Source organism: Plectropomus leopardus, chromosome 22 (genome assembly GCF_008729295.1).
Source record: "Plectropomus leopardus isolate mb chromosome 22, YSFRI_Pleo_2.0, whole genome shotgun sequence".
Lineage (NCBI taxonomy): Eukaryota > Metazoa > Chordata > Actinopteri > Perciformes > Serranidae > Plectropomus > Plectropomus leopardus.
The window spans coordinates 5,985,092-5,998,331 of NC_056484.1; the positions used below are offsets into that span (position 1 = coordinate 5,985,092).

The 13,240-nt window shown below is 42.5% G+C and overlaps 1 protein-coding gene across 2 annotated transcripts in view; it reads left to right on the plus strand.

Moving 5' to 3' along the window:
• The window catches only part of magi2a (membrane associated guanylate kinase, WW and PDZ domain containing 2a), a 253,397-nt gene that overhangs the window by 63,325 nt on the left and 176,832 nt on the right, over nucleotides 1-13,240 (plus strand). For both annotated transcript variants that reach the window (XM_042511080.1, XM_042511081.1), the window contains exon 2: nucleotides 8,445-8,561. In XM_042511080.1, coding sequence (XP_042367014.1) covers nucleotides 8,445-8,561 — 117 coding nt within the window. The remainder of the gene's footprint in view (nucleotides 1-8,444; nucleotides 8,562-13,240) is intronic.

The following is a 13,240-nucleotide window of genomic DNA, read 5'->3' on the forward strand; positions in this document are numbered from 1 at the left end:
CTCGCCCAATAGCGTACATGCACATATATGCATGCAAATTAGTTTGCTCAGCGGAGGTAGAGCACTTTCTGTGGCCGCTTGCTTTTATGCAAAAGCAGGTTCAAATGAAGTTCAGCCAACAGCCAAATACAGATGTGACAACGTGCAAAAACCTCCATTAAACTTGATGACCGTGTCCCGATAGTGTTCGCCCACATGTTCACCTGTACGTACTGTAGTTTGGACAAATTTGACTGTGCAAACAGCAAGATTTCATGCAAATACCGGGGACAATCTCAAAAAATGTGATTGGATTGGTCCTGTTCCAAAATAGCAAATCTGGACACAGATCACATTTTGATAGGTTTAAATGAAGCCATATGTGTTTGAGTGAGAGAAAGGTTCAGAGATGTCAGGTACCAGTCTGCTCTCCCGTGCTGTTCCCCATCAATCCACTGCTTAGCGCGGCCACTGGAAGGACATATTCCATTTCGTGCTCCAGCAGCACTCTCAGTGTCCCATTCCCGGGCTAAAATGGATCAGACGTCCCCCACAGGGAGACAGATTCTGTACATCAGAAACCTACACAAGCAGGCAGCTGGTGTGCTGAGTGAATTTCCATGGCAATGGGTGAACTGGGGATGGCCAGCATAAAGCAACAGAAGGAAAGGACGCTGCAAATCACCTGTGGGACTTGGAGAGCTGGAGAGACTGTGTTGGTGTGTGTGTGTGTTTCAGCCTGGTGTCCTGTAATTTCAGGAAATGAGTGCAATTTCTTAAAAGGAGAGTAATATACGTGTTTTTCTTGCTGTATAAAAAGGTCATGGTGCAAGTAAAACCAGATGCTGTAGTGCAAGAATTGTGTGAACAGTTGCATACTTTGGCTTTTCCTCTTCAGCGCCGAGTTCTTTAAATTAAACAATGAAATTCGTTGGTTGCCCTTGTTCTTTAGTCCTCTTTTAGTTTTCTGATGTGACGTCCCCATAGACATAATTTGCCTTTGCCTTCTGAAACTTTTACAAATCAGTGTTGGAAAATAAACTCAACCACGGTTCCTGCGGATCCTTAAAAAGAGCCATTAAATTTATTAATCCAAAAATAAGGCCTTGATTGGTATTAAAATATCTTAGGCTGCCCCGTAAATGTCTGAGACTCAAATCATCAGTCAGAGTTGACTGAGACTGCTTCAAGTCAAGCAGTCATTTTTTCTGAGCAGTGTAATTCTGGGGGCATTTTGGTCCCCAGATTTTGCTTCAGAGTGAGCGCTTTTGACAATGACTCTACTTTTTGCAGTCACAGTAAACTGTAAGGTTATGAAGTGATGAATTTACAGTCCACAGTAAGTTAATAGGATAGAGACTCTGGCTTTTGTTAAAATCTGTGTCTGCAAAAATTGTTGAAACGCATTTGCGACCCATCCTCTGCGTCGTTAGCTTGTTTACTCTACGACGTGAATGCTGCTGTCACACAGAGCTCAAACTTTCAAACTTTATATGGAAAACAAAACAAATCGTCGAATATTCATCTTAAACAACCAAATCTGATAGTAGGTGGAAACATCTTTTTTTACTAATAAATAAATGTTTTTAAATGCCTCTTGCATTATCAGCGCCAAAAAAGTCATGTTTTGTGTTAATGTACATATTTGGGAAAAATTGCCCTCATTTTTAGCCTGTTTCTTGAAATACATCATAAGGGACTGCTATTTGATTTTACTCTTTATATAGAATAGAAGTCTTGCAGTGTCTTATAACAAAAATCCCAAACCTTAATAATTATAATATAGCTTGGATTTATATAGTGCTTTTCAAGAGACCCAAGGACGCCTTACATCGCGTAAAAAAATTGAGTTTCAATACATGCTATTGTTATATAAACCAAATTTTTGTGCATTTGTGCATGTAAACACATCTGAGAGCCTGTTGGTGTTTATGTATTCCAGCACTCTCACCACAGACTTGGCATCATACATGTTCATTGAGGACTAATCAACAGAGCGCAGTGTGTGTCTGGTGAAACTGGCAAGGATTTTAAGCCCATCCTGATCTTTTAATTAGTCTGATTATCCAAACAGCTGTCTGCTGCTGCTCCCTCTGACTTAAATGCACACACACACACACACGCACACACAAACACACAGTTTGAAAACGCTACATATGTGACTGCTGTCGGGTGCCCTCAGAGCAGGGTGTGATAAATATTGTCAGCGCGACTCTGATGACGGCGCTCCGAGCTCTGACTTACTGTCAACTCTCTCCCTCCATGCCGGATTTTTCCTGGTGGAGTCGAACGTTTTCAGACCTCTGCAGGAGACTTAAAAGATTTAACTGTCATAATGCTGTTAAACTCTTTGTTTTTTCACTTTGAGTGTGTTTTATGTGTGCACGTGTTCTGCTTTAATGTCCATCATGGTGACCTTGTGGGCTTGAGTCAGTTTTCAGCAGAGAACTTTGAGCTTTCTGTACTTGCATGAATTTTCTGCCTTGACCTTTACTGTATTTCCTTCAATGACCAGTTATTGGTCATTCTATAAGAACAGTGTTTTTATTTCTGATTTTATAAGTAAATAATTTTACTCTGTATGCTATCTTGCAATAGTGATGTTAGTGAGACTGTCCTCCGCACACGGAAAAGAGCAGAGTTATATATTTGTCTAATGAGAGACAAAGTGATTTGTTTAGCTCAATACAGAAAAATATGATGTCTTTTTGTACTGAATCCAGAAATTTAAAAGTTCCAACTGGCTACAGTTTTTACATTTTAAACAGTACTGATCTCACATTTCAGCCTTAGTAAAAATTCTGGCACTCGTGCAGTAGCTGTAATTGTAGTATTTGTGGCAGATGTAGAATCTGCAAACAGCAGTCAATAACTTTTGCATAATTCACCACACATTCAACATAATTTACATTGACGAGAGCACATGAATAGCAAGGACATTGGCAATCTGTTAGAGATTGCTGTCTCTTTAAGGTTGAGTGCTTCTCCGTTTCAGCCGGGCCCAGATCACAACGTCACTACTGTTGCGGCCTCTTCAAAAAAACCTTGGCAACTTTGCGCTGGGTAATACAGCGTGGTTGTCTGTGCATATGCAACAGGGCCATTAAATGTCAAAATGTAAGAGTATTTCAACATTTATGCATATCTAAAAAAAAGAAACATGGCATGCTTGGCTCGCCATACCACAGGGAAACAATAGTTTTGCTTTGTTTAGTAGTAGTTACCCTGGTTAAAACATAAACATAGAGCACCCATGGACAAATAACGTGACAAAGAAGTTCTGTACTTTGACAATTAAACACGAATTTCATTAGCTACACCTCACACTGGGTACTTTTAGCCGAGTGTATAGTCGATTTTACTGGGATGACCTCACAAACTCAAGGCTGACCTGGCTGTAGAGCAGGGCCAGCAAACTCTGAACTGAAGTCAGGGTAAGTCTACTTTGGACTGTGCGATGTCAGCTTTTCACACTGCATTTTCTTATTTCAGAACTAAGAATAGCCCTGGGCTCATTTAGCTCATTTTCACACACATATTAACACAGCGTTAACCTAAATTCACATCCACCAACCCCGATTTAAATGGCTGTTGGAACAAATGACTCATGTTTACTACTTAAAACTGTATTGTTTACTTAGCATTGCAGAAATGCAGTCGTTTTATAATTTGGATTGATGGACAGTGTTTCATTTTGGATGGTTTAAACTGCCTTTCACAACAGTTTGGGATGGCGGAGAAAAAAACTTAAATTAGAGCCCTGATCTTAGCTCCTCTCAGAGGAGATGCAGCTCCTTTTGTGAGCTCCCCTAGTTTGTGCTAGAGTCGGAGGCAGAGTAGCACCTCTATACCCCGGAGGAACCAGCTGCTCTCTTGTTTTTTGACTCTCCACAGGCTGTTCTTTCTCTGCCGGCCTCTCAGGGGAATTACATGACACCTGCTGAGCTTAGATGTTGGATTCTCCTCCTCTACATAGCAACAGTGATTCTCATCCACCAATCTGTTTAGGAAACCGTAATCATGGCTGCGTGTGGCTCTTAACACGCTTCCTAAACTGCAAAGATGAGTCGTTTCATGTGATGGGAATAAATTCGTGATTGATGTCATGTTCTGCTGATTGGCTCCTGCACCAGCGAGTTGAATTTACTGAGGTACTGTCAATCCACAGCCTCCACAGTGTCGTTTTCTTCTCTACTTTATCCTTTCCCCTCGTCGCTCCCTCTGTCATTCACCTTTCCCCGTCGGCGCCGTCACATATCAGTGGTGCCACGATAGCGGCGCTGTCAGAGCTGCAAGAACTGATGAGGAACAACATCGAGAGAAAGATGAGAGAGAGCATCACATCTGTTTAACTGACCTCCTTCACCCTCATACACCTCACTGACTCCAGACCAGTGGAGCTGCTGCTACAATTGGACTCTCTTGCACTGATGTATGTGCGCACACACACACACACAGAATCTATTTTTGGATACATGGCCAAATATTGAGCCATACTGAGGGAGAGCTGCAGTCACCAGTGTGTGTTTTTAACTGCTGCTCAGCGCCAATGAAAAGAGCCTCATTCTGACGAACTGAAGCTCGGCTCCTCTGATGGTTGACGCTGAATGAATCAGATTTATTTGGGACCAAACAAAGAGCTCACTGATGCTCGCGAGGCTATGAAGATTCAGGTTCGTGAGATTTATTCAGACAGAAAAATGACACACCAAGTGTAAGATGGGAAGATTTTTGACAGGGGAGAGGAGCAAAACTGGTGATGCTCGGTGATCAAACATGCCAGTTAAATCCAAAATATGGAGGAACCTATCAAGTTCACAGTGAGTACAGCAGGAGAGTCTTGTGTCTAAAACTCTGGCAGTTTGGGAGAAGTTCAACTTGCATTTTTCATCTTGCTCAGCAGAAACTAGCATGAAATGGGTGGTGCAATTTCAATAAAATTCAACTTTGTCCCATATTCTGGTTAAAAATCAATTTATTTCTCCATCTGTGGGGCTGTAAATCGATGCTTGATAGTTTTTAGGTATCAACTGCAGTAGGTTAGAAACATCTCCAGTCAAATGATACCATGTTTAGCCCTTTTGTGCTAGGGGTCTAATCCCCTCTGGATCAGCAAACTTTCTGTCGCTGCCATATCTGTAGCCACTCTTTTTCAGACATAAATTCAGTTCGTCTGCCCACCTAGCACGAGATAACACAGAAGCAATGACTAACATACAACACCGAGATGTTAAACTGTCCCAACAATCTCACATTAACACTAACAACGGCTTGACTTTGCTGTTCCACCTGTAATAAGCATTAGGTAATGTAAGCAGTGTTGCGCTAACAGTTAGCCCTGTCACTCCTGCAGCAGCACTACAACCAAAACTCTGTAGTGTAGTGAAGGAGGTGAGCGCAGTGTATTGATGGAGTTGACAGTTCAGCACTCAAGATGCCACCAAAATGTTCATAAGTATGACTATAGAACATGCAACTCCATTCTCCATTTTTTTCAAATTGTTTTCTGTTTTATTTTAACACTTTGTCAATTTATTGAAAGAATCCCAGATAATGAAAATGATCATTTGCTGCAGCCCAATATCGGAAACGACCGGCTATCTATTTGATGACGACAAGCCTTTGCAGGCCAGGGCCAATATTTTGTGAGATCTAGTGTAGCCAACAGATACAGAAACCAAGACTTTGTTTTCTGTCCGCTGGACATTTCGGCTAATCTCTATGAAGAGATATCTGCATATGAAAGCAGATAAATAATAAATGAAAAAGCTAATATAAAACTAAAGAGCCTCAGTTGAAAAAATGATATTGAAAATCATTTTGTCCAAGTACAAAAAATAGGCTACATGTTGGCAAACAAAAACCAGATTGCAATATGCAAAAAGTGTGGGTCAAAAATGAAAGACAGACAGGTAACAACCTTCAACAAATAATACAACATAAAAACATGGAACATGTTATTTTCGTAAATGTTATAAGTTACTACTGTTACTACTTTTATGGAAAATGCCATTACATTTTGTGATTGGCACATTATGGCTTCTTTAGAAACTCAAAGTTTAGGACTTTGACTTGAGTGCAAAAGATAGACACATATGTGACATCTCAAAGGTCACAATTTATTTATATATGGGAGGCAAAAGTCTGACCACTCTTTTATATTTTCACATTTATTGCTCTGATAAAACGCCCATAAAAAAATCACATTGGTTGGTTCCATTTGGATCTAGTAGCTTTTAAAGTCAAGTCAGTGTTTGTGAGCTTGCAAATGTGCACACAAGCACATAAAAATAGAAAAATATATGTCTGCTCCAAAGGGAAAGGAGAAGGAGATAAATGGAGAGATTGCATGACCAGAATGGACAAAATTTCCGTCACAGAAGAGCCACCAGAAACCAGCGGCATCTAAACGCAGAGTAAACAAGCAACAGCATAATTAGCAGGAATGCCATTCTGTGGGAGTGAGACTGTTTGGCTGCAGCATATTGTTTAGCTTCACCACGTGGTTGTTGACGGCAGTGGAAGGTCAGATCCAGGCCATGTGGATGCTATAAGCCGAGGGGGGCGTGTGATGTGACAGGGGACGTCTCCTAATCTGAGCGAGGCATATAAAACAGATGTAGTGCCCCGTGCTGCAGATGGGGGGCATTGTAGGACCTGAGAATCTGGAGGGATCCAAGAGAGAAAAAAAAAGGATCTGGGTGAGATTGGTCCCCACCGCCAGAGCTTCCAACGGTCGCTCTCCCTCACTCACTCGCAGCACTTGCCCTCTTATTTCCCGCTCTCTCTCTCTCACACACACACACACACACTCTCCTCGCCTCTCAGTCACTCATTCTTCTGCGCTCTCCTGTTTCATCTCTCCTCCGTGGAGTGAGGGGATTCGTTTTCCCAGGTTGGCTGCCTGGCAGTGGCTAGATTACTGAGGGGAGACAGACAGAGTTGGGGACCTGAGGGACAGGACAGCACAGAGGAGGAGAGATCCAGCGCAAGATTTTTCCTCCAGCGGAGATTATTTGCATCACAAAACCTGTGGAGAGGACTCTGATACTATACTGGCTGCACAACCGCTGTCCGCACAAGAGGTGCCATTTAGCGTGTTAATGTGTGTGTTTGTGTGTGTGCGTGCGTGCGTGCTCACCTTTTCAGGATGCAGCTTCATGGGCTCGGCTTCTTTTCTCATGTAAATGTGAAAATCTGCCACTCGAGACGGAGCCGGTGTCTGTGATTTAGGTTTGCATGATGATAACGCAGCGCTGGGTGAATTAGTTCGGCTCTGGTGGATTAGTGCATGTTGGTGAGCGGACGTGCATGAGATCACACGACAGAAGAACCCCCCAAAAATGACAGAAAACTTCAAAACTAGGCTATTCTTTTAATTTACATGCCACTAATTATCTTTCCTACAATTTCACCCACAGTAGATTGCGTGTATTAATGTTGTATCTGCACATGTGTTGTTGACATGTTTGCGTTCCAGCATATCATGCCTCGATGTCACTGCCTCGGGATCACCGAGGAAAAAAGAGGAGGGGGAGCTAAATGCTATGTGGCTCCGCGCCAAGTTGCTGCTTAAAAGAGGATGTTGAAGGTTATGTCCCTCCAGCCTGTGCACCCACTCCGTCTGTCTCCCTTTACTTCCATGCAGAGGAGAAACAAGAATGACAAGTGTGTTGGTTAAAGCAGCACCGTGAGGAATCCCTTAAGTAACGTCAGTCGAGCTGCGCCCCCCCCTCATCCGTCCTGTCCTGCCTCCATTTGATATGTGATTATATGAGTGTGCGGCTGAGTAGACAGATGGAGTATTTGTTGGGGAAAGAGGGGGAGGAGTTCTTGTTTTAGCCCCCTTTCTACTCCCCCGTGGGATTTGCCCTTCCATCTTCCCTACCTCCATTTCTGTCGCTCCCTCCATCACTTTTTTTTTATCTTCTCTCCTGCTGAGCCAGCGAGATTTACTGGTTTAAAGTCCGTTCACAGAACTGGGAGTGGGACAAATGGAAGTAAAGACAGCTCCCTCCCCCCGGGGGAGTCTGTCGGTGATTTATATGTAGACATTTCTCCACACGTGTTTGGCCAGCGCTCCAATTAACACCTCCACCAATCCGTGGCTGCACTTGACAGATGCTGAATCCGAGCGAGGCCAGAGTGTATTCATTAGTGTCGGCTGTGTTTGTTTGTAGGGGATTTAGCGAATTCAAATTGTTTGCTGTGTTTTTTTTTTTTCCCAGTGATTTCTGGGTCATTTTTTGTCGCCGCAGTGTTTTCAGCTCCCTCTGCTCGCTCTTGAAGTTTGGAAATTGCACGAACAACAGACTGAGCTGAGCAATTTATTTCTGGGAAATTCACAAACACATCCGGCTGTCCCCATAGGTTATTTTTCCTCAAACCATTTCTTTACTTCCAGCCTTCGGTGTCAGAGTGATTGATTCGAGGAGGTCTGATTCTTGTCTCTTGTGTTCCTCCAGGGGGCGTGATAGACAAGGACCTGCGCCACTACCTCAACCTGCGCTTCCAGAAAGGCTCGGTGGACCACGAGCTGCAGCAGATTATCCGGGACAACCTCTACCTCCGCACCGTCCCCTGTGAGTTACCTCGTCATCACTCTGCTTTCTTCGCACCCTTGTCATCGCCACTCGCCTCCTTGAGTGAGTGTAGCGTGTCAAAATGTAGCTTTATTGTTATTTCAGTGGGTGATTTTCCTACATGGTGCATTTTCTAAATACATCACATTACACACACAGGATTACACATTCTCCTGTTTATTCTATTGTATGAAAAGCCCCAAAAATGCACAGAATCGTGGGTGTTTCGAACATCGACAACTTTAATGTTGTCTGTAATCTGCTGATAAACACTGTTTGATACAGCCAAAGAGCGCCGCAACAAGCAGCTAAGTGGACATTTGAGTCAAGATGGTTTTTGAGGTTCCAAAGCTCAAGAATGAACCATCAAGCTCAACATATGACAGCATTTTTGTATCAAACTCAAAACGCAGAGCAAAGCTAAGGTCATTCAATACTGGTTGGTTTCTTGAGCTCCAGGAGAAATATCTAAGACTGCGTTCAGACTGCAGGAAAATCTGATTTATGTCTTAAATCAGATCTTTAAGACAGATTGTCCACACTGTTGTTTGCAAGTGATCAGCTCAGATTTGTGTGTCCAGACATTTTCAGTCTTTCTGCATGGGTTGTTGTGGAAGTTACATACTGTAGGTGTTAAGCTGGTGACTGGGAGATCAATCATTTTGCCCTCCATAATCTCTATGAGCAGATATCTGCATATGTATTCAGGATCTGTAGGCAATATTACAACATTTTGGTATCAGAAGTCTTCTGGTTTCAGATTGTTAGTCTATGCTGTATTGACTAATCATGTTTAAGGAACAGGCAAACCATCCAATTTTTGAGGTGGAACTACAATCTCTGAACCCATAATCTGTCAACTGAGAAAGATTTAGCTTTTTATTAGCTTTTAAAAATCGTTTTATCTGCATTCATATGCAGATATCTTTATATTGAGATTAGTGGAAATGAGAGGCACACCAAAGGGGAAGTTTTGGCCTGAGTATACACTGGCTACACCAGATCTCCCGAAATATTAGCTGTCGCCCTGACAGGTTTATCGTTGTCAGACTGATGGCTGATGCGTTTCAAGATCACGCCCTCCAAACAGCTGCTCTCTCAAGTCGTGGTGAGGCACGATAAACTCAAGACAATGCATCTATCAGTGTCTGTTCATGGACTGTTGTTCTCTTTCGCGCTCTGCTTGTAGCACGGATTCAGCTCAACACTTCACCGCTCTGGATTCCACGTCATTATTGTGTTTGCGTCGCAAGTGACGTCAAAGACACTTTGAAATCCAATTTGAGAGACATCTGGACGGAGATGCATCTGTACAAATCATATTGGAATGGCACATTAAGCCACTTCTAAATACGATTGAGTTCAGTTTGCAAAAATTGCATTTCATGGGGTTTTTTTGTGCTGTCATTTCTTACTAAAATCAATCTGGATACAATCTGGATATGCCAAAAAAAACCTGTCAGATTTGGGCTGGTAGTCTGAACAAGGCCTTTTGCTAAGCTGCAATTTGTCTTTAACTTGAGGTCAGCAGGAATGGGGGTCAATAAACAGGCATGTGACCATGCTTTTCGCTTTTTATCCAACCTTATCATTTTAAAATACACAGTATGCTTTGAATAAAGTGTGTGAGATGCTTTCTTTCCTTTGCTGCAGTTGGCTTCAGTCCTTACTACTCAGCTACCTGTCTGTGGTTAACATGTAGCTGCAGTTTTTGTTGTCGTGTTGGTTTAGTCGGGATCAGGCTTGTCTTGAAGTTTGACTCTTTAAAATCAAGCGTTGACTGCAGCCCTCTGCCTCCAATTAGCGGCATTAACTACATCACACAGCTGAGCTGCTGAGTGTTGTTTAGCCAATCCAAGATACGATTTGAAGGGCTTTAAGATATCAATTCTTAGTGTTTTTAGTTCAGGAAAGCATTTCAAACTCCATATGTGTGTGTGCGTGTGTGTGTGTGTGTGTGTGTGTGTGTGTGTGTGTGTGTGTGTGGCCTTGATCAGACTTATTAAGCCCCTGGTCCTTATACGAGTGTAGACTCACTGATGTTTAATCCATTTTCTTCTGATTTGCCATGTTTGCTGAACACGCGCTCATTGCTAACAGTCAGTAGGCTGTGATATTACAGGGTGTATGTTTGTGTGTGTGTGTGTATAAGCTGTTATCTGTGTGTGTGTGTGTGTGTGTGTGTGTGTGTGTTAGCTCTGCATTAGCCTCGTCGTGCCATTAGGACCCAGCTGTCTGTTGGCTAACTCTCCCCTGAATCCTTAATGGAGGTGCATTCTTCAAGGCCAGGAGCTCGCAGATTTCACCAGAGCCACTTTTTCCTCCCTCCATCTCTGAACAGAATACAACAGGAGAAACGGGGAGGGGGAAAGAGCTATTTGTTTGCAACAGAAGCGTAATTTTCTCTGATAACCACTCACAGAGCCGCTGCCGGTGAGGCATTGGAGATAGAGAAAGAGGTGAACAGTAAAGAGGGAGAACAAATGGGACAACAAATAGGGGGAGAGAGACACAAAAGGGAATGGGGGGAGGAGGCATAATAATGGGACACGGACGATGATAACCACACAAGTAAATGGACTGCAGATAAACTGTTGCAGAGAGAGAGAGGTAAGGGGAGGTTAACTGATGCATTAATGAAGCTTCAACAATGAGCCTCAGTGCTGCTGAGAGGAGGAGACCAGTCATGACTGAGCCGGGCTTTTTATATCTGAACTGATGGATGGATCCATGTTTGGTGTACACATACACATTTGTGTAAATGGTGCAATTTTCTCATCATTTTCTATCCTACGTGTGGTTTGGATGCTTTTTAGGCAATTTTTATCCAAGCTCTTTTTATACTCCTTTCCTCGCTCTACTTTCTTTTAATACATGCTGTCCAGGGTTTGGCACCACTCACAATTTAACCCATACAGGTACTGGTGCATCTCAGAAAGTCTTTTTCTAAGGATATAGTTTCTTTAGATGGCATTGACCTGGCCTCAAATGCAACCAATAGCGACTGCGGAGCAATATTTGATTTGTCTTTTGCCTCACATATAAAACAAACTTCAAGTTCAGCTTGTGCAAAAATGTTTCATTTCCTGTCTAAAACAGACACAGAAAAATGAATACATACATTTGTTACTTCTAGGCTGGATTATTCACATTTCTTATCATCAGGTTGTTCCAGCAAATCTCTAAAGACTCTCCAACCGATCCAGTATGCTGCTACATTTTGTCATTTACTGTGATTTTATTGTTCTTTACGACATCGATTGTACATCTGTCTGTTCTGGAAGAAGCATCCCTCCTCAGTTGCTCCTCCTGAGGTTTCTACCTTTTTTTCCCCTTTTTTGGGGGAGTTTTTCCTTAGCCGCTGTGAGGGTCCAAGGACAGAGGGAAGACACACACTGTAGAACCCTCTAATGCAAAGTGTGATTTGTGATAATGGGATTTTGACTGATTGACTGGACTTCAGTACCAATACCCAACTTGCCTTTACCTAATTTACCTTTTTTCAGTACTTTAAGCCTCATTTCCACCAGGCAGTCCAGTTCAGCTCAGTTTAGTTTATGACACATTAAAGCAGTTATTTTTGTGTTTCCATTGTCAAAAGTTGTGGATGGTACCAACAGAAAAGTTCCAAGCTGTACCGTTTTTTCTCCTCTGTTGAGGTATCGTGGTTGGTACCACTAGATTCCTCTGCTCCCCTAGTTTTAAATGATACTCGTATCATCACTCTAGCTTTGAATTTCAGCCTCTCAAAGACATAAATTTCAGCCGGCAATTAGAAAAATTATCAAGTTAATTACAGAGCATAATCACATCTTGATTAACGCTGACAGCCCTAGTCTTAACATAACCATAAGTTAACAAAAGCGTTGAGGAAAAAAAAGGAAATTTTAGGAACTTACATGTATCTACGTCATAATAAGGTACAAATGTTAGATATCCATGGTTTGCAGAAATGGACATTTATTCTAAAATTGGGGTCATTGTTTTAAACGCAGCACATGCGGAAAAATGATGTAGATATGCAGGGACATTACTTTTTCACCATGTTGGAGAAAAACACTGAAAACACTTATCTAAAATCGAGCAACAGAGAGATACATTGATGCCCAGTGAGATCTGTGATAAGTGATAAATCTGAGTCTAAAGGGGGGCGAGAGAGAAAAGAGAATTATAAGTGAGGGATCTGAAGTAGTTCATCACAGCAATTTAAACATAACCCATGAGTGGTGGAGAAGAGACATTTTTCGGTGGGATGGCAGCTGACGGGCAGACAGTAGGAGAGTTACTGCCACCCATACCAATCGTGGAGCCTCTGACGGAGTCAGCCAGGGCAGCTAAGGCCGTGCCAGCTCTTAGACAAATTGCCTGGTTGGAATCCAAGGTCAAAGCGTTAATAGCCTGAGCCCATGTGAAATCAGGCCTATCGGCTGGTAATCCACACAGATTTGATGGTGGAGATAGAGAGCGGGGAGGAGTAAGAGTGTGCAGACTAGTCGTGACCCTAAGTGGGCTACAAAGATCGAGAACGTTTGAATTATTTAGGTGAAATTGAACTGGAAAACTCGGCAATTAAATATATGGATTTTTATAAACTCGCTTTCACACATTCATTTATAGGCAGCGCGTGTGCTTCCATTTGATCCTGCAGAGCCAAGCCGAAAAATATTTTGGGGGAAAAA